The sequence below is a fragment of the Lissotriton vulgaris genome, chromosome 5 (genome assembly GCF_964263255.1).
Source record: "Lissotriton vulgaris chromosome 5, aLisVul1.2, whole genome shotgun sequence".
Classification (NCBI taxonomy): domain Eukaryota; kingdom Metazoa; phylum Chordata; class Amphibia; order Caudata; family Salamandridae; genus Lissotriton; species Lissotriton vulgaris.
This window is the reverse complement of record NC_141693.1, coordinates 1,936,258,437-1,936,280,038: the sequence shown is the minus strand read 5'-3', so window position 1 is coordinate 1,936,280,038 and position 21,602 is coordinate 1,936,258,437. Positions and strand designations below refer to the sequence as shown.

Below are 21,602 nucleotides of genomic sequence, written 5' to 3'. Positions count from 1 at the left end.
GGCACAGCTACCCACCACGAGAGCCCCACCTATCGACGGGGCCCTTACCCAGCTAGAGTGCAACTACCCACCCCCCAGTGCCCCTATATCCACCCATAGCCCCCCTGGCAGCATCCCTTTTCACTGCTCAACACCTGTTCTTTTACTTTGACCCTCCACCCCGTCCCCCATCTCACCCACTCTCCCAAAGTCATACAGCCCTCTTAGCCTTGGGCCGACCCACTCTACCCACAGGCGAGACTAATGCACAGGGAAGGAGGGGCGTACGACACTACACACGCAGGAGAAATATAAAAGATTACTGTTAAATGTGACAGCGCATGTAAACACTGGCTTGCAGCAATTATGTTTCGGGGCGATAGGAAGTGAAAGCCAGGCATATTGGCTTTGCCAGTGCTTGGTAGTTGTGTTGTGGCATTGTTTCCTTAAGCATTGACAGGGCCGGCTTTAGCGCTGCTGTCGCCCAATACGCCAATCTTTTTTTTTTTAGAGCCCCCCCCCCCAATACCGCCTCCTCAGGTTCCCTCACTAACACCTGGCAAAAGGGCTCCTGATCTCTCCATAGCCTATTTCTCGCATCCATGTCATTTGTTTTAAAACGCTGCCTTTACTAATTCACTCAGTTTTCCATATAAAATATAGATCTGTTCTTTGCTGCAGGCATATTAACCCTCTGCGCTACCATATGGTGAGCCAAATCTGCGACTAGAAAAAAACCTGATCTCTCTCTAACATGAATCACAAGGGTTATCTTGATATTTTTATTGCTGCCTAAAATCTGGACACACAAGGAATTCTGCATCAGCTGCTTTGCTAAGCTATTGGTAAAACACCGCGCTCCCACATGAGTGTGATATTATTGGTGATGGTAGTTGTATTTGTTCCTTTAGTGTTGATGTTGGTGGCACTGATGGTGACGATATTGGTGGTGTGTTATTGGTAGTGTTGATAATATTGGTTGTGGTATTGGTTTCTGCAGTATTATATTGGTGGCTTAGAGGAATATGGTATTTGTGGTGTTCTGTTATTGGTAGTGTGATATTATTGATGGTGGTATTGGTTCCTTTAGTGTTGATGTTGAAGGTATTAATGGTGACGGTATTGGTGGTGTGTTATTGACTGTAATATTATTGGAGGTATTGGTTCCTTTAGTATTGATATTGAGGATGATCGTATTGGCGGTTGTGGTGTGTTATTGGTAGGTACTGCTGGTACAGTCTAAGTTTTGAGATGCAGAGAGAACAGAATGGTCCACACTAACATGCGAACAACAACACAGAGCTTCATAAGAGGGAAATATGGACCTCAGACAGCATACTAACTAGAGATCCTCAGGAACTACAACAGTCAACGCAACTAGGAGACACTAGTGAAAGAGGAGGCCCAACGTTTGGGAATGATACAGAGAGAAAAGAAGTGTCCACACGTCATGGAAACAACGTTACAGAACCTCTTCAAAGGGAAGAATCGAGGCCTCCCCACAATGACGGAACATCTTCAACTAACAGAATACACAAAGAAAACCTAGGAATAACGGATATGGAGAAGGCTACCTCTTCCATACCCCTAAGTACTTCATCACAAAGGTCAGCTAGATCCACTCGAACTGTATGTTCTACAAACATGATACTATGAACACAAAGCATAGATAGCGCATCCAACACAGCAAATAATGGTGGAATAGACAACTGATCTAATGGCAAACAGAAAAAGACCCAGGCGAAGAGTTCAGAATGAAAACACGGGAACAAAAAATGTGAATCTCGAAATAAGCGGGTGAGCAATCTTAATAAGTCACCCCAGATCCTGAGAAAAATCAAAGAGCTCCAAACACAAATGGGCAACTTATCGCATGACTTACTAAGCACACTTCAAGGGATAGAAAAACAACGTGATATTACGGAAAACACACACACCAAAGTCGAGCACATCCGAGAACTAATAAATAATTCTCAAAGTAAGAGCAATAAGATGGCGATGCCATTATCAAATAGACAAAATCGACCTGATAGGAATCAGAAATATTTAATGGAAGAAGAAACCCTATCCCTACTCAGGGAATAAGAGCCTATTGACCGCAGTAGAGGGGAGGAAATCAAAACAGTCCCGAATATCCAGACTGAATGAGAGGAAACCCAATCTCAACAACCTACAACAAGAACAGCTAATCACCGACTCGCAAAATCTGAACCCAAGTAGAATAGAGAATACACTGAAATGCCTACAGCTAAACATGCTTCTGACATAGCCGATATCATCATTAACCAGGAAATAGACATAACAATCCTTACTGAAACATGACTATCAGAATCCTCGTCCCTAGTCATGGATCTTCTGGTGCCCCCTCATTATAATATTGTGAGACTTGATAGGCAAAAAAAGACATCTCCTGGTGAGATTTCTCTACGTGGGCGGTCAGATTTCTCATGGTGAGTGGTTGCGTATGCTCAGGCTCGCGCTGAGAAGCTGTCTGTGTGCGTTGAGAAAGCTGCCGCTCGAGTAAAAATCTACTCAAGTGGCAGAAAGGAAGCAGCGCTCGCTTGCGTTGCGCATGGTGCCATTCACGTTGATTGCACAGTGTGGACAAGCACCTGGCGCTGAAAATCATTACGAATGGCATTTATCTAAAGAAACTCTGCCGCTTGCAGAGCTCCACGTAGCGCAGCAGAGTTTTCTTTGCACATTTTAGGATCCCGGTGAACTTTGCCCAGGTTTAATATTTTTGTTACAAAGCCCTGCTACAAATGTCAGTAGATAGGGCTTTGTGTTAATAACTATAGGCGGTAGCATAGGAAGGCACATGCACCAGGAATGGGACTTCCCCCACCTTGATAAAAAGTAGTACTTGCTTTACTTGTAGGCAACTTTCCAGTGCAAAGCAGGTTTTGTACTGAAAAGTAAATCCTAAATTAACATTTTGTGCCAATTTGCGTCACTCATGGTGACTGCACCTGTGCAAAATGTAGATAAATATGGCCCTTAGAGTTACTTTTCTACACTGCTAATAGTCTGACCCTCGCAAAAGGAGGAAAAAAGAAGGGCTTAATTCCTAAAGGAATGTTTTGAAGGCTGGAGCAAAGCAATGTAAAACGTCAACAATAAGCAGCTGTAAACTCTATTGGAGTCTTTGCGTTCATGTGTATATGTATTCCTCCTCACATTAACAGTGCATATGGTAATAGACAGTGTTGGGACAGAAAGGTCCATTGCAAGGTCCACTGCAAGGTAATGGACATGTACCTCTGCCCTGGGTGGCCAACTGTATTGTTGTGTGGATCCCTAATGCGGATTCTTGTTGTCATAGGCAAACACGGTTCATGTTGTGCGCCACAACATAGGCCTGTCCCACGGATTGCAGTCTTATTGGACTCTCAGGGGCACCCAAAGTGCTACCTTCATAGTGGTGGAAGGTTACTGCCATCACCAAGAGTTAAAAAGCAGAAGCATACCGTGTAGTGATCGGCTGGAGTGAACAGGTTCTTTTTTAACCTGTCACAGGGGGATCACTGACAGAATACGGGAAAACGAAATATTGTGTCAAAAATATTAAGGAACAAAATATCGAGAAGGTGAGTGCAAATAGGTAAGTAGAGAGTTACATATATGTGGAGTAATATATGGTAAACCTTTGGTCACCTATAGCATGATATTTGTGCCCTTGACATTCTTGACATGATATTTTGGTCCACGATATTTCAGTTTCTGAAATTCTGTCTAAATGCCGTCACTGGAGTGAAGTCTACAGGCTCACTAATTTTTAGGTCTCGCGAACGCAGCGCATGCGCTGCTTTGCTTGCGAGACTCAATTGATGACGCTTTCTGTCCCGAATTGAGACAGGAGGTGGCACGCGTGGACAGGAGATGGGCACTCCGTATGCGTGCACATCTCCTGTCCACGCGTGCCAACTCCTGTCTCCCTTCAGCAGAGAAACCGGCGGCACAAAACACTTATGGCGCACTTTCACTTCCTCTCCCCTTCAAGAAGCCGGACATTCCATGGCCACAGTGTACTATGCCTCCTTAAACCATATGACTTTTTTTCAAGTTGCCTTGGTAGCGCAATGTTTTATACTTATTTTACTGCAAATGGGGAATATTGATTCTCGAATATTGGATTAGAAATGAGCCCTGATTTCTGAAGGTATTTTGGTGGTGTCTGGTAAGGTGGCAGCTCTTTGCAACACTAGGCAGATAGAGAAGCAAAATGTATTGAGGAGACATTTGCATATTCATAATGAATCATTGACGGGGGATGAAAGTTTCTCATTTGAAGCTTGTCTAGGTTTCCAAACCCTTAGCTAGCTGGAAATTTAAAGACTTGGGTGATGGGTTTGAGAGGCCGTTATAACGGGATGTATTCCATTTGTCCCCACTGTAAGTGTTAAGATTTGTAACCTACATTTAATTTATAAGAGGAAAATCGTCCCCCCCGCACTCTCCCTACAGATCCATTGTGACACTTGGAATGTCCTGGAGTTTTCTGTGCTTCTGTTCTGCCAAGTGGGTGAATCCCAGTGTAATAATTTCCAGGCAGGACTCTGTCAATGTTTAATGCCTTAATATTATGCTTTCATTGTTGATTAAAACTGCTCATCTGTAATGGGACGTTTAAATCATTGTGAACGTTATTTGGTGCCTTGTATACTTAAATGTGACATTTTAGTTTAGCAAATATCTCGGCTGTCAGTGCTCTGACCACCGACAACCTGGCCAAAGAACAAGCCCCTCTTGTGCGGACCCACTGACATGGGCTTCCCCGGTAGAGTCAGGGTACCTGCCTTAAGGAAGCTAATGTTTGGTCCCTCTCATCATTGTTTAAAAAGTGCATCATTTTATTTGATGATCTCCTTGGGGCAGACAGACTGAAAGAAAGCAGCCCTTCGCAGCAGGAAGCTTTTGTTGAAAAATTGCATGAATAAGGGAAGCGCCGCAGGGTTTCTTGCAGTACATGCCGGCAAAAGCAGCAAGAGGGCCCAAACTGCAATAAAACACAAGCTGTGCTAACGAGCTTCTTTAAACAAGCATTTGCAATGCAATAGGTCTCGCATTTACGCGAGTTTGACCTATTGGCATTGTAAATGACAATGGCTTTCATTGATGTTTCAAAAACCAAAACATAAATAAAAGGCAATGTAATTTACAATAAAAATAGCTCAAACTCTCACAAATGCGAGACCTATTGCATTGCAAATGCTTGTTATAATTAAGGATCCAGAGTTATTTTTAAAGATAAACACTGGCAGAAAACTATTCTTTTTTTCTGCTTGTATTTAATTTCGAAAAACAAAAATTATGGAAAATTGGCCTTTTTTCCATCACTTGCTATGCGGTCATTCAGGGTGGCCAGGCCATTACCTGTGCATACTGACTTGGAGAGTAAACAATGATGACGCTTTCTTATCTGTTCACTCGTCTATACTATCATGCTAAACTTTTAACATGGGTGTATATTATAGACATTTCCAAAGCTTATAGTGCGAAAACTTGACAGGCATCAAAATAAGAGTTTCCATTTATTAGTAAAATAAAGGTGGAAATATAGCAGGTGTAACTTCATGTTTGTGAAACAAAAAATAACAAGCATTGGCAAAGCCAATAGGTCTGCCTATGCAAAAGCTATTAAGTGAGGTACAATAGGGCCACTCTGAGTCTCCATTTTAGTTTGACATCATTTTACTAATTGTGACTTTTTACATTTTTTACACTTATCCCATAATGTACTGAGTAACTATTGCCCATGCAGTTAATTTCTTAGTAAGCATTGCTATCATGTTATTCATACACTATGTCCAAGGCTACGCACATACAACGCGATGCCCTTGAATTTACGTTTTCCAGTTAGAGATAGCTCTAGCCAAACTATCGCATCAGCTCTGCACCTTTGACACAGTGTGATTTGAGCTGTGCCGTTAATATATTTAAAATAAAGCCTCTGTGCCAAATTCGTCAGAGGAGCACTTCTACTGGGATTGTCGTGGAACACAACGCACTGTGCATAAGATGCAGCAATGTTGACTCTTAAACTTCTATCCTGCAAAGGACGACAGCCTGCTCTACATTAGATCAGATTCCTGGCACATCATACCCTGGAATGGGGGGGGGGGGGAGCTAGGAAATCCCAAAGGATCTGGTAGATGGTGCTAGTACAGGTAGTATTAGATAGGCATATAATCACATAGTAATGTTATCATGATTGAATTGTTTCTCTTTTTCCCCATTTGCATAATGCTGGTTACTATGCTTTGTTTCATCTGCATTTGCAGAACATGATTTCTATACAAGAATACAATGTTTCAATACATGTTTCAAAAGCCATTTAGTATCTTTCTTGTGTTTACCTTGGGCATGCAAAGTAACAACGAAAGAGTAGATCTGTTTCCACGATTTCTTTGGGAAATAAGAGTGGTCATTTTTGAGGTTGCTGATACCACCCGTTATCCTGGTATGGTTAGGGGTTCAGATGGGGCACTGTGAGCTAGCTAGGGGTTGGGACAGTATTTTCTAACTTAGTCCCAATATTTTGAAGTTCATGTTGTCCAGATATATATCCCTACTTAATTTGTAGGACCTTTATAACGCAGTTGGTTTTGCTAATGTGTTTTAGCCATGTTGTACACCAGCGTGGCAGCTGTTCAGCATTGCTTAAGGTTAGTGGAGCAGAGGAGAGTGGCATGGAGTGTTGTATATTGGAGTGGTACAGAGTGGAGTTCCGTGGTGTACAGTGGAGTGGCGTAGATTAGAGTGGCATGGTGTAGAGTGCATTGGCGTAATGTTGCAGAGTGCAGCAACATAGAATTCAGTGGTGTACAATGCAGCGTCATAAAATGCAGTGTTGTAGATTAGGGTGCTGCACAGTAGAGGGTGGAGGCGCAGAGTGCAATGACGCGCAGAGTGCAGTGACGCGCAGAGTGCAGTGACGCGCAGAGTGCAGTGACGTAGAGTGGAGTGCTACAGAGAGAAGTGGCTTAAAGTGGAGTGATGCAGAGTAGAGTGGTGCAGAGCGCAGTGGAGTAGAGTGTACTGGTAAAGCGTTGAGTAGAGTGGCATAGAGTTCACCGGCATAGAGTGCAGAGTAGTTTTGCAGAGTAGTGATGTAGAGTGCAGTGGGTGTAGAGCACAGTGGCCTGGCGTAGAGTGGTGCGGTATAGAGTCGAGTGGTGCAGAGTAGAATGCAGTGGCATAGAGTGCAGTGGTGCAGAGTAGAGTGCAATGGCCTAGAGTGGGTTACAGTGAAGTGGCGTAGAGTGAACTGGTATAGTGTTCAACACTACAGCGTGAAGTGCTGTTGAATGGTGCAAAGTAGAGTGCAGTGGCGTAGAGTGCAGTAAAGTGCAGAGGAGTGGCCTGGTGTAGTATGGTTCGGAGTAGAGTGGTGTAGAGTAGAGTGCAATGGCATAGAGTGGGTAACAGTGGTGTGTAGTGGCATAGAGTGGACTGGTGTAGTGTTGCAGAGTTTAGTGGCATAGAGTGTAGCGGCATAGAATTCAGTGTTGTAGAATGCAGTGGCATAGATTAGAGTACAGAGGCATAGAGTGCAGTGGTGCAGAGTAGAGTGGCACGGAGTGCAACGGCATAAAGAGATTGTTGCAGAGTAGAGTGGTATAGAGTGAAGTTGTGTAGAATGGGGTGGAGTATTGTGGCTAGAGTATAGTGGGGTAATGTGGAGTGCTGTAGAGTGCAGAAGTGGACAGTAGAGTGGTGGTGAGTTAAGTGGTGGAGAGTGTGGTGTGGCAGAGTAGACTGTCGTACAGTGAAGTGGTGTAGAGTGGTGTAGAGAACAGTGGCATAGACTACAGTGCTGCACAGTAGAGTGCAGTGGCATAGGGTGGAGTGGCGCAGAGTAGAATAGAGTGCTGTGGCACAGAGTAGATTGTTTCAGAGTAGAGTGAAGTAGAATGGAGTGGTGCAGCAAGGTAGAGTGAAGTGGCGTAGAGTAGATTGGCATAGAGTGAAGTGTTGCAGAGGGGTGTGGAGTGGAGTTGTGTAGAGTAGTGTAGAGTGGATTAGCCTAGACTCGAGTGGCGAAGAGTGCAGTAGAATGATTGACAGAGTAGAGTAGTGCAGAGTAGAGAGACGTGAAGTGGTGTAGAATACAGTAGAATAGAATGGAGAAGTGCAGAGTGGTGAAGAGTGCAGTGGTGTAGAGTAGCGTAGAGTGCACTGGCAAAGAGTAGAGTGGTTTAGAGTAGAGAGGCGTAGAGTGGTGTGAAGTAAAGTGGAGTGGTGCAGACTAGAGTGCAGTTGCGTGGAGTTGTGCACAACAGAGTGGAATGGGGTAGAGTGGGATATGCATGGTGGAGTAGCATACTACCATTACAGACAACACATCTTCAATACACTTGTACAGACATACAATGTCACTGATAAAAGTATACAACGCACTAATGATAACATGTGGAAATGTCCACATAGTGTATCGATTGGTGTTCCTGATTTTGAAATGTTTTTTTACCGCCACACTTCAGAAATATGACGCGAAAAGAAGCTACCAGGAAGCCAGGAATCTTTATCACACGGCCTGCGCAAAAGCAAGAGCTGCTTTTGTCTCAAAAACTATCGTGGAAGCCACTAATATGCCAAAAACCCTTTTCAACAAAGTTAAAGAACTGGCTGGTGCACACACTACAGCTGCTGCACCCCCATTAAATACTCAACAATGTCAGGCGTTAGCATGCTTTTTTACTGAAAAAATTGATAAAATCATCCTAGATATCAAGGCAAACAATACAGAACCACCCTCTCCCTCTGACTCAGTACCAACTTCCCCCTGTGCCAACTTACTGGAATCCTGGCCTGCTCTCTCAGTAGACAAACTGAAATTAATTCTTAAGACCATCAAATCCGGCTCCCCCAGGGACCCCATCCCTATCAAAATCATTAAACAACTTGGTGATCATTACAAATCTTCTGAACTCCTCCCTTGATCTTGCCACTGTCCCAGCCTTATGGAAACATGCCATGGTTACGCCCCTTCTGAAAAAACCGACTGCAAACCCGGAAATCCTCGCCAATTACAGACCCATATCCCTGCTCCCGGCATTTTCCAAATGTTTGGAGAGACACGTGCATTCTGCTCTAGCTACTTTTGCAGAAGAAAACTCTCTACTACATCCCTCACAATCTGGTTTCAGGGCTGGTTTCTCTACAGAAACCGCCCTGGTTGGAGTCACTGAACACATCCGAAAGCTACTTGATCAAGGTCAGACGGTCGCGCTCGTGCTATTAGACCTGAGCGCGGCTTTCGACACCATTTCCCACGAAACACTTGTCAAAGAATTGCACAAAAATGGTGTACGAGGAAAGGCACTGGATTGGATCCGGTCCTTCCTGACTAACCGAACCTTCCAGATTACATCTTCACGAGCCGTTTCGGACATCCTGCCTGCATCCCATGGAGTGCCCCAAGGGTCTATTCTTAGTCCTCTGTTCTTTAATTTACCCCTGGCCGACCTTGTTGAACAATCGGGTCTCACTCTTATGAACTATGCCGACGACTCCCAAATCATTTTTTCCCTATCCGGATCCCGTCCTCACTCCCCTTCTTTACTCAAAGAAGGACTCCTAAACATCCTGAACTGGATGACAAAAAACCAGTTAAAACTTAACGGCGACAAGACGGAGATACTGGTCCTGGGAAAACATCAAGATCTGTGGAATCCCGTACACTGGCCTGATCAGATGGGGGCCCTTCCTACTCCGGTGACCCACGTTCGAAATCTGAGTTTCATTCTGGACAATTCCCTATCCATGAACCAACAGGCCAGTAAAGTAACTGGCCTATGCCTCACCATAGTTAAATGGTTGAGGAAGATCCTCTGGATGCTGCCTCTGTCCACGCAAAAGACCGTAGTCAATGCCCTCATTACATCAAGGCTTGACTACGGCAACATTCTGTACCTGGGCGCAAACAAATCAGTAGTCGGCCGACTGCAGGTGGTGCAAAACGCAGCTGTTCGGCTACTATGCAATATTCCCAAAAACTCCGGAGTCTCGAACCATCGCCGGGAACTCCATTGGCTCAGGATTGAAAACAGAATCCGCTTTAAAGCCCTGAACTATATGTTCAGAATTAAAGCGGGTACAGCACCTAAATACCTTCAAACCCTCGCCTACCTCTACACTCCTAAGCGTAACCTTCGGTCGCAGACGGCAGCCTTTTTCTGCGTACCGAGATTCAAACGGGCGAGAACAGGTGGCAGATCCTTCGCCCATCTGGGACCTTCCCTCTGGAACACGCTCCCTCCTTTCATCCGAAAGGAAGAAAATTACATCAGGTTCAGAAAGCTTGTTAAGACCTGGCTATTTGAACAATAATACTCAATAGCCATTACCCCTCTCTTCGGTCCTCAAACTAGCTGTGTCTAGGCACCGGGAAACCCTTTTTGGGTAGCTGTTGCGCCCTATAAATTGAAAAAATAAATAAATAAAATAAATAAGACTTGACATAGTTTTTTGCATCAAAATGGTGGATCTGTTCAGTCAAGCCAAAGTTGTGAAACTGTTTATTACTTCAGGTCCGTGCCCACAGCACCATCCCCACTAAGCGTCTTATTACCGTCCTGCCCATGCACAACTCAAATAATCTTGCTCAGAGTTTGATTACCTGTAGGTGAGTGATGTTCCTGTCGATGCTCATTGTGGACGTCTCGCAGTTCTCAGAGACATATTTGTAATCCTCGGGGCACGGGTCCTCATCAACAGAGTTTACACATGGGATTGGCACATTTTCATAGCCATGTGCTATATCCCTATGAAAGTGCAAAAAAGAAAAACAAGTTACACGAGTATGTAGTGGAGTGTGCAAAACAAACATACAGGTTCTAAATAGACAGGAGGGTAGACTGACCGACTTACCATATTTTGATAGCAGCTGTGCTTAAGTTCATGTTATCTTAGCAGTAAACCAACCAAACAAGTTTGGAACTACAAAATCACATTTTCAGCTGGCTAGATAATTTTGAGAAATTTGGCAGAGTACAGCCAGCAAGTGATATGGAAAAGATGAATCTTACGGCAGAGGAGGTTCTCAAAGTACAGAATGATTACTCAAATGTTATTTTTGAGGGACTACATTCCAACCCTGAACATTCAAAGAAATTATATACACATGAACTGTACACGAGGAGGCATTTGAACAGATAACGATAACACATTGTGACGAGTGTGGCAAAGTATCTATATGTATTTTTAATGATAAATGCAATACAGGCTGGTTGTATACCAGAATTTCCACTCTCTGTGTATTCAAACTACTGGAGTCTGGTGTAGGGTCTAGAAAACAATTTAATTTGCTTAAATGGTGTTGGTAATACAGATGTGCTAGGATGCCATGTTGTTTCTTGAGGTTTCAGGCTGTCAGGAGCCTATAGGGAAATTGAAAATTAATAAGAACGAAAGGACCATAAAAAAATTATTTTCTCGCCTGCTCTGTCCAGTAAGGAAACTGAACGGTCTACCTTGCTCACCTAATAAGAGATGATCTTAATGTAGGAAGAAGGAACAAGAATGGGCCCTCATAACTCGAGCACCACATTCAGTGCCATATCAGGTGACCGACAAATTACTGATTTAACTCTGGGTAGATTTCCCAAGATCCAAAATGTACACACTAGCCTTATTGGGAGAAAAAGATAAATGAATAACAGTTTTCACCCCTCGCGTACAAGTGTGTAACTCACTAGTAGAGTAGTGAGAGGCCCCTGCCAGTTTTTGATTCCTTCAAAATGGCTTTAATTTCCTTTTGGGGTCTGGAAAATGTACACTATCTGAATGTAGGAAGTTGGCTCTTTATGTGACATATCAAACATTTTATATACCATGTAAAGAGTCCAGGGGTCCCCTTATGAGTGGACAGGGGCTTGCTATGCAATCCCAAAGTGCTCTAATTAGAGGGTATGGTGGTCGAGCAGCCTTAGGCTTAACACAGAGGAGTGCACATTTGCAAGTACACACAGTGATCAATAAATGACACACACGCTTTAAGGAGGAGATCCACACCAACTAATGAAAACAGCAAGTATCTTTATATATGTTTAGGCATCAGAGAATAAATCATTCAGGTAAGTATGTGTTTAAACAAATTCTTTTCACTTCAAAAAGTGGAGTACCATTTCTGAGTTCTGCCATGTTATCCTATGGAAGGAACAGGTATAACAGAGACTTACAAGACTCCAGGAGTTAACATGAGTGGTTGGCAAGGTCCAAGGCAGCACCAACAGAACACCACCAGCGGTACGGGGGTGGTCAGGTGCAGGGAACAAAACAGCGTCAGGAGCCCAATAGGTTTCTATAGAGATCGGTCACTGCGGAAAGAGTCTGCAGGCTCTGGCTGGAAGGCCAGTTGGGGTGACCCAACAGGGTAGTTCAAGGCTTGCGTTGCTCAGAAACGTAGGGACACCTGGGGTCCTCCTCTCCACAGCCCGGAGGTGACGGATGCAGAAGAGCCTTTAGGTGTTGGGTTTTCTTACTGGGAGCGGTCGACGGGCCCGGCATCTAGAGGCTGCAGGCAATGTTGGGGAGTCCACGAGGGGTGAATCCACAATGGACTCGAGCTCTGGAGGTCTGCGGGAACTTGACACCGGTGGCCAACTCAGGCCGGAGGCGAATGGTGCAGTAGTGGCTTCAGGTGTCGGGTTTGGCGGTTCCGGAGGCCTCCGAGTCCTTGCTTCTGGAGTTTCTGCAGGATGCAGGGAACAGTTCCGCTATTCTTCAGGAAGTCTTGGTCTTTATTGAAGGCAGGCAGTCGTCCAGATTTTGGAGGCACACAGCTGCAGGACCCGTCATCTTTGCCTCAGGTTAGATGGAGAACGGCTGACAGGTCAGCTGGGCTGAGGCCAAGTCAGTGTTGTCTTCAGTCTTCTGCTTTTGTGGCTCCTCGTGTCCTTCTCCATAGGTCATCAGGATCTGCTCTGGTGCAAGGGCCTCAACTAAATACTGAATTTAGGGGAGTTAGGAGAGTGTGGGGTAGTAGCTAATGGGCTACTGACCCTTGGCGTCACTATGCCCCCAATATGACCACTTCCTGAGAGAAGTGGGATAACCCTGTCCCAGAATTCCTAAGTATGCCATCACAAAGATAGATACTTCTGAAAAATCGATTGCACCTCACAGTAGCCCACCTTAGGGGTGGTACCAGCCTGGAGGTGGCACGCCTACGTGACTAGCTAATGTTGCCACCTGTCCAGGTGCCAAGGGGGTCCTGGACAAAGGTGGTGGCTCCCTCTCCTGAGAGGGGAGCTAGATTTGCATTCCAAAGGCGACAGCTCTTTGAAGCTTGCCGGCCCAAGGAGGCTAATCAGCTGATCATCCTGATGTAGGGAGGGAGTGTTACACCCTTTGCCTGGACAGGCTTTTGTTCTGGGTCTCCTGAAAGCAACGGGTCTCACCCCATGAGGTCAGAACAGCGTCTCTGGTGGAAGGCTGGAAGAAACTAGTCAGCAAGTACACCACAGAGTGGTAGGTTTTCAGGGAGCACATCTAAGGTGCCCTCTGGGTGCATTTATTAGTAAATCCAACACTGGTATCCGTGTGTGTTTACCAATACAACATGTTTGATTCCAAACATCCCTATTTTCAGCGAAACCATCATGTAGGAAATCATCCAGTGTCTAGCACATGGTTTAAAATTACTTCTCTGGTCACTTGTACTGGCAGTAAGAGGGCTGAGCAGCACTGGGGCATATCTGCTCATGCAGGTATGCCCTGGCATGCAGAACCAACATCTGCTGTGAGGGAGGGGGGCTTACAAATATCATATGCAGTGTTAGGGACATGGCACACAGGGATGTATGACATATGTTTTGACTTTTGTCTGCACCAAGACACAGCCTGCAATGGTAGTCTTGCATGTGCTTGGTGAGGGGTCCCTTAGGGTGGCACAATTTGTGCTGCTGCCCTTAGTATCTCTTGAGTACCTCAGGCCCTACGTACCAGGGGTACCATTCATTAGGGGCGTACAAATATTGCTAAAGGTTTTGCCAATTGGGGGAACAATTGTACATTTTTAGGGAAGAACACTGGTACTGGAGACCTGGTTAGCAGGAACCTAATACACTTTAGTCAAAGTTGCATCAAATAAGAGGCAAATTGTCGGGGTACTGCAACAAAAAACCAGTTTTCTACAGTCTGAATCTGGTAGTGATACGACAATAGTTATGCAGGGATGGCATTAAATTAGAACTTTTCTTCACAAGAAAGTCTAATATCAGATAAATGCTATTAGCAAGGTGTTCATATTTGACCCCAAAGTTGCAAACCGCTAAGTTGACAATTTCAAAGAGCAATGTATCTACTTACAGTGCAATATGTTACCAGCGAAGGGTCCTGTACTTAGATTATATAATTTTCGAAATTCAAACCATGGATCACCATTTGCTTAGGTCTTTGTCCAAGATGGCTTAATAAACATATCCCTAACTTGCACTTTACTTCACACAATAGGAATTATTTAACAAACTTTGGGCCCCACATTATTGTAAAGACTGACAGCTCTCCAAAACAATTCACAGACTATTCATTTACATTATTTTAAAACGGTTTATGAAAAGAAATTAAAGTACAGTACAGGTTAGTGACACCTTCTACAGTACTGAATGAGGTTGTGAAGAGCAGGTTCTTGAAGTTCAGGATCGCTCATTGACTAGAAACTTGGTAACATCAACTCCAACAAGAGAGTCTGAAACTGAAAACTTCATTGTCCCCTCTTGATTAACCTCTAAAATGTCTGGAAATTTAAGAGCAATCAAAGTTGTTTACCAGTGATGAATCAATTAAATGGCTTTTTAAAAGAGGTTAGAAGCTTGATGCTAGCAAATCCCATTTCTTTTTTATTTTGCCCGCATTTTGAGAGGAAGGGACATCTTGGTTAAATACTTTATAACAGTTTGTATTCAACCTGGATAAAACATTCTCTTAATCTCCTTTGAGTTTTGTAATCCAAATACAATCTCTGAAAAAAATACACACAAACAGAAAGTGCTAGAAAGTTCATAGGATGCAATATCAACCCAAACATAATATAGCGTCTTTGAGCTAGGCATAAGCTTTTTAATACTATTGGCAAATGTTATTCTATGTAGCTTGGTTTGGGTGGATTCAGAGGTTCTCAAAGACTTTCAGGTCTTAGAGTTTTAGCAGGACCTTAAAAGGTCTGAAGGTGGGCAATGATTACCACTAATTGAACAGGTGTCACCCTGAAAATAAAATCGATGCCAAAAAACCTGTAACCAAATAACCAGTATCCTACTCAGCAAAGTCTTTGGTGATGCCAGTGGCCCAGTCTTCAGTGCCCAATTATAAACAAACTCCATATAATTTGAAGCCAATGGAGTCCACAAACAAATGTAAGACTCAACTTGTAGCCCTGTTACGGATAGGAGTGATGAACTAGTACGTCAGTACTCAACTAGATTTGTCAGGATGAAGCCTTTCTCTCTAAAGAGCATCCATCATAAAAACAATTTGTCACAGTCAAGTTTCTCTGGTGGCGGGGGTGGTGATGCCAATTATTTAGGGAAAGGAGCAGGAAGAGAACTGACACCACTGTTTTATGATCTTTGTAGTATACCATTCCCATCCTGGCATATGCACCAACTATCCCCCTTTTTCTATCTCTCTCACCTGCTGATGATTCTCTCTGTACGAGTCAGCCGGTTTCTGATGCCTTGTCGGATTTTCTTATTCAGCTGAAGAGCATACCAGACTTCACTGTTCTCAGCAGTCAGATCGAGGGGCGTATCACGTTCTTTGTTCCGGATTTCAGGGTTGGCACCACGGGATAAGAAAAGTCTACAACAAAAAGAAGGGTCATGAAGGTAAACCAATGGTCTTAAGCCTCTCCAACTTCTTATGACCACATGATGATTAGTTTTTTTACCTCCTACTGAGGACTCCACCTCAAGACATACAATTAAACCTACTAATAATTAAGGACCCCGGAGCCATTCCCCTACTTAATTAAGGTGTGCCAGAAAAGAAGTTACCTCAATCTCGCTATTTTTGGTTGGCGGGTGGTCTTTCTCGGATACAGCAGATGTGTCTTAGTATGTGACCTGCTTCTGATGTAATCTGGCCCTTTTTCCAGAATGCTTTGTGCATAGAAGTTTCAAGCAGGCTTGAACGTGCTTTCACCACGGTCCAAGAGTGCTCTGTTAAGTGTTATGATTCATTCAACTAAGAGCTGATGTTGCTGCACGGTTTTGTGTAGCAATAAGCTTCTTGAGTTGGTCCATGCAAGCATAATATAGTCCAAAGGAGCCATCACTAACAATCTTGTTAGCTCTACTCAATCTTCAAGCACCTTCTAGTAAAAATATAATTTATTTTGTTATTTGTAAACAAACGTGGTATTATGCCTGCAATTTTATAATCTGACTGTGTCTTGTCGGTGGATACATAAATAATGAACAATACATATTCATAAATCCTAACATTATGAGATTTTGTTGTACAGGTTCCATAAAGATGCATGAAACATTTTAAGCTCACAAATCTATGTGACAGTCGTAGTTTGGTGGTCGGTTGTAACCCAGGGATAAGATGCATTGGGTTAGAACTTGACAGGACGCTTGGGATAGTATTTGCCACTGAAGGAAATGCACATGGAAGGAGATCTGAAAATCCAAAACTAAGGAATTCTTACTTCGCAAATGGGTTGGCTCACCCGGCTTTTCAGAACTTCGGACCATTTTCCCTTTTATTTTATTTGTAAACAGACAGAAATATAACGGGTAAGAATGTACTCACTTCACACATTCGGTATAGCCCTCCCTTGCAGCAATGTGTAATGGGGTGTCCCCGTGGAAATTGACAGCATGGATGTCACACATGGCGTTAAGCAGCTCCTCAGCAATTTCCGCACTACCAGTGAAGGAGGCCCAGTGCAAACAGATATTATGCTCCTGTGAGAATACGGATGGAGAAGGGTTGAAAAAGAGGGGAACAATAGAGTAGAAGGGAACAAGAAAGAAAATGAGATTAAGAAATACGAAAGGGTACATTTGAAGGGATTATGCAGATGTTCAGGTTGTGGGAAGGAGAGTTGAAGACAGATTGCGGGAAGGAGAGATGAAGACGGTTCGGAAAAAAGCACCATAGGCGAGTGAAATAGGAAGACAAAGGGAGGGATATGGGAAGTGGGCAGGAGGGTAAGATGGAAAGGGCAGCAAGAGCCAGATGGAAAATAAGTAGCAGGATCAAGGACAGGGAGAGTAGGAGTGGTTGGGGACAGGTGGGAAGAGTAGTAAGGAGGAAGAAAACAAGGTAGGAAAGGGGAAAAGAATAGGATGGAGGACAAGTGGACAAGATGATGTAAGAGGGAAGGAGAGAGGAATGATAAGGACAGGGGGATGCGGGGAAGTGAGAGGGTAAAAGGAATAGAAAGGAAGAGTGTGAAAGGGAAGAATGGTGAGGGGCAGTGTGTAAAACAGGAGAGGAGGGAGAGAAGGAAGTAGAAGAGATGGAAAGTGAAGAGGATGAGAGGGGAAGTACAATACAAGATACAAATGGGAAGTGGGAGGGGAAGTGAGTCAGAGTAATAAGGTGGAGGCAAGGAGGAGAGAAATGGGTAAAAGGCAGAGGAGGTGTGTTCAACAGGACAAGGGAGGACAGGAGAGAAGAGGGACAATAGGGGAGAGGAGAGGTATCACAGAAAGACAGGAGGTAGACTTAACAGAAGAGTAACCGAGCCTAAGCAGGGCTCGACAAATCCACTCGCCCGCTCGCATTTGCGAGGGAGAATGGATGAGGTCGAGCTATTTTTAGCTCCTACTCGCCCTTTCTGGCGAGTAGGAAACAAACTAGCTTTTGTCCTCTGCCTTTGAAAACGGAGCAAAAGTGACAAGATAACAAGATTTAAAGGCATTTTTATTGCTCACAAAGGAACTAAGCAATAAAGATGCCTTTAAATCTTGTTCACTTGTCACTTTTGCTCTGTTTTCAAAGACAGGGGTCAAGTAGGTTGCAGTTGGGTCGAGGGGATTTTCCAAGTTACTAGACCTGCAGGACTAGTACAATTTTTCAGATTTGTCGAGCCCTGCTAAGCGAAGGTGGTAGTAAGTGGGCAATGTAAAATGAGTGGGAGGATTAAGGGTAGGAGGATGGGGATGATGGGAATATGTTAGAAAGGTTTATGAAGTAGAGGATATATTTAGGTAAAACATAAATCAGGTTAACAGACAAGCATCGCTTATTAAAGACTTAAATAAAAACAGATTATTGAAGTATGTATAATTCGCATATAGCACAAGGCTGACAGCAAGTAACCACCATGCTGGACAGTTTAAGAGTAGAGTGGGGAGGAGTGAGAGAACTTCACCCAAAGGCACTGGGACTCACATTATCTTGCAATGTAACATCTGCACCCCTAACCAGCAGCATCCGGATAACTTCAATGTGCTTGTGCTCAGCTGCCCAGATGATTGGAGTCCAACCTCCATTATCCTAAACAATGGAAGACAAGCAGATAGGGTAAAAAGAAAGACAGTGAGAAATGGGACATAGAGAGAAACAGAAACATTTAAACAGAGACTTGGCCGACAGATCACAATAGGACATAGATTGCAAACATTAGCTGCAATCGTTAAGAGCAAGTGTGGATGACAGGGTGATATGGGACCCTGAGAGGTGCAGACAAATGATTAAAGTGAGATTTTCGGAGTCCAGGAACCACAGAGGAAGAAGCTGTGCAAAAATATACCTGCTCCAAGACTACTCCCAATGGCCGCTACCAGCCACAATGCAAAAAAAACAGATGTAAAAACTGCCTAAAATGACTCCTAAAGCCATACTCCAAGACAAATCCTAATAATAACAACGATCAATGGGACACAAAACTACTGACCTTGCCAGTACAGGCCCACTCCAAATCTGCTTCTACATCCAGTATGCTCCATATCCAACCTGCTGCCTATTAGCGACTCTAATACTGCACAATATCAAAGCCTTCCTGTTTAACTCCACTCCAAAGCCAATGCCCTATAACCATACCTAGGGCAAGAGTCTTTCCAGGCCAAATATAAACCATTACACCGCTCTCACAACAATAGAAGCTTCACTCCATACCCAAGACAACTCGCAATGCAAATCCTACTTAAAACCCAAACCTCCAATGAGGATAAGGAACCTACATGTCACTAGTTCCAACCTTGCCACCAATTAAGAATTTCACCCTCTTTACAGTGCCAGGCATACACATTCCTTCAGTCTCATCTGGATACCAGATGGTTGCAATACTGCAAACCTTAGTGCCACTGCACTGTCAACATTACCCAGGTTGCACACCTGAGCCTACTCCCAAAGAGTGGGCATCAGCTGTATTTCCAACTGCAGACTCCTCTCAATGTTGGCACCCGCACCACGCTAAGCCGGAAACTAACAAAATGTCTGAGACTCACTTCACTAAAAACACATAAGTCTCCTCCGGAGGCCAAAAACAAACCAGACTGAAGATTCTTCTCAATGCTCCATTCAAAACCAAATGTCCCTCCTGAAGCCAATCTCAGTGTCATTCAAAATGTGAACCTCCTTCCAATGCCGACCTACTTCTAAATCTAAAAATTAAGACTCCGCCCAATGTAGACACAAGCCTCATTATAAACCCCAAGACACAGCCCTTGCCCCATGACATATGCAACACTCTTACTAATAATAAATCAACATTTTGTATGTGGTGGGAGGGGGCAGTGCATGGCAAGTGGTGTGGGGGAAATGGGGGAAGCTGAGTTGGAGAAATCTCACCTGGGCATTTACGTCCACCTGCCCTGTGGACAGCAAGTATTTCAGCATTTCTAGATTCCCGCTTTTGGCAGCATGGTGCAGACAAGTAGACCCGTCTTCTTCCTAAGGGTAAGGAGGACAAGATAGAAGCATTTACAACTGGATGGATAGGAGAGGGACACAAGTGATTATGTGGACAGTCGCTATGGAAGAAGGGCTGAAAAAACAGAAGCAACAGCAAGCAACGCTCCATCTGTATAGTACAGAAATCAGTTGAATCTCAGAAATTAGCAGGACCACCTATCGACTGTTGATCATACAGTTGACAAAAGGCACTCATCAGAGAGTGCACAATATCAACAATACAAAATACAACAAAACCATAACAAGTTCAGCTTTGGCTGCTTCTTATTTTGCTAAAACTATTTAGCTGTAAGTACATGTCAATTCAACAAGAAAGGTCGTAACAACTGTTAGCAAAAGCAGTGCATAAGAGCAAGGCTGAGCTGTAGTCTGCCATGAATGCTTTGAAGACATGGTTCAATAACACGAATAGGGCCCTATTCGGAGCAGAGAGGCCACCTGCTTTGTTAAAAAGGGAGGTGAGGTTAGAACAGGGCAAACTGAAGCAAATAGGCATGGCAGCGTTGATAGTTTTTACATAGATGAGTGCTTAAACCATTGCACAGTCAAAGAATTCCTAGTGAGGAAAGAAATTCCATAAAAAGAAGAAAAAGGTGGCTCAGTTACAGGCCATGAACTAATAATCACATACAGCGCTCTGATGCTTGTTAGGTAGCTTCGTGCTATGTGCATAACCATATAAGTTATATTTTTCAGCTATATGTACATCATTTATACACAGTCTTCCATCTTTAATTTAGAAAAACAGAATGTGCTAATTTCAGCATAGAATTTCAATTTATTTTGCATAGTTAATAAAAACCATTGCAATATCTCAATTTTAAAATACATATACGTACAGTACATTTTCACCGTAAACTTAAAATTGCATATAAAACGATATCATTCATTTTTAAAATCTTCTAAATTAAATACAAATTTGCAATGATGTTCATCTTAGCATCGATTTTCTTTGTGAGCTTAAAAAAGGTTGGGTTCCAGTGTCCTCTTTCCACCACCTTCAGTGATTTGATAATATTAGACAACATTTTACATATGGTTCAACCTAAACAAGAAACAGCAAGTTAAGTTAAGAGTCAAGTTTCTGCATCTTTTTCTCCACCTCCTTCATATACTTCACAAGGCCGCAGTTTAACTGTGGATCGTCTGGTGTGAAGCAGGCAAGAACTGCATTCCTTCGAGTGCGTATTCCTAGTTGGCTGAACAGAAATTTCAGCAAGCGTTTTCTTTCCTCTAACAATTTGTCGCAGGAACACAACAAATGTGGCATATCCTCCTTTGCCTTGCTACATAAACGACAGAGGTGGCCCCCTTTATCCCTCAGCCAATGTGGAAGGTGGGTTCTACAAGGTAACAGGCCCAATCTGAATTTTAAAAACTTCAATTTCGTGGTCCTGGAGTATCCCAGATCGAGATAACTCTGTTGTCCTTGTTGAGAATAGGAGTTTAAGACAAACCAACCATGTGACCTCTTGGCAACTGTCGCCTTATCCTCAATCCATGAAAGGTACTTTGTTGTTCTCTTTACCAGCCTTTTGACTGTGGTGTGATTAGTTTAGGTGTTCCACAGCTCCTGTATGCCTAGGTTCGACAGGCTTTTTTCCAAATACTTAGCAGCTTGCGAGGCTGGGTTTCGCTGCAGTTCCGACCATAGTAAACTATTTAAGGTCCCCTGTTTTGCTTACCTGAGCATAGGAAAATGCTACCACATAGCCTCTTTCACACAGTATGAGTTTGTGTGTGCA

At 43.6% G+C, this 21,602-nt stretch overlaps 1 protein-coding gene across 4 annotated transcripts in view; it reads right to left on the bottom strand.

Moving 5' to 3' along the window:
• EHMT2 (euchromatic histone lysine methyltransferase 2) overlaps positions 1–21,602 on the bottom strand; it is a 231,504-nt gene that overhangs the window by 57,312 nt on the left and 152,590 nt on the right. For all 4 annotated transcript variants that reach the window (XM_086924581.1, XM_086924583.1, XM_086924582.1 and 1 more), the window contains exons 18-22: positions 19,735–19,836; positions 18,334–18,438; positions 16,744–16,898; positions 15,619–15,786; positions 10,604–10,748 (exon numbers count right to left, since the gene is read on the bottom strand). In XM_086924581.1, the coding sequence (XP_086780707.1) occupies positions 10,604–10,748; positions 15,619–15,786; positions 16,744–16,898; positions 18,334–18,438; positions 19,735–19,836 (675 nt within the window). The remainder of the gene's footprint in view (positions 1–10,603; positions 10,749–15,618; positions 15,787–16,743; positions 16,899–18,333; positions 18,439–19,734; positions 19,837–21,602) is intronic.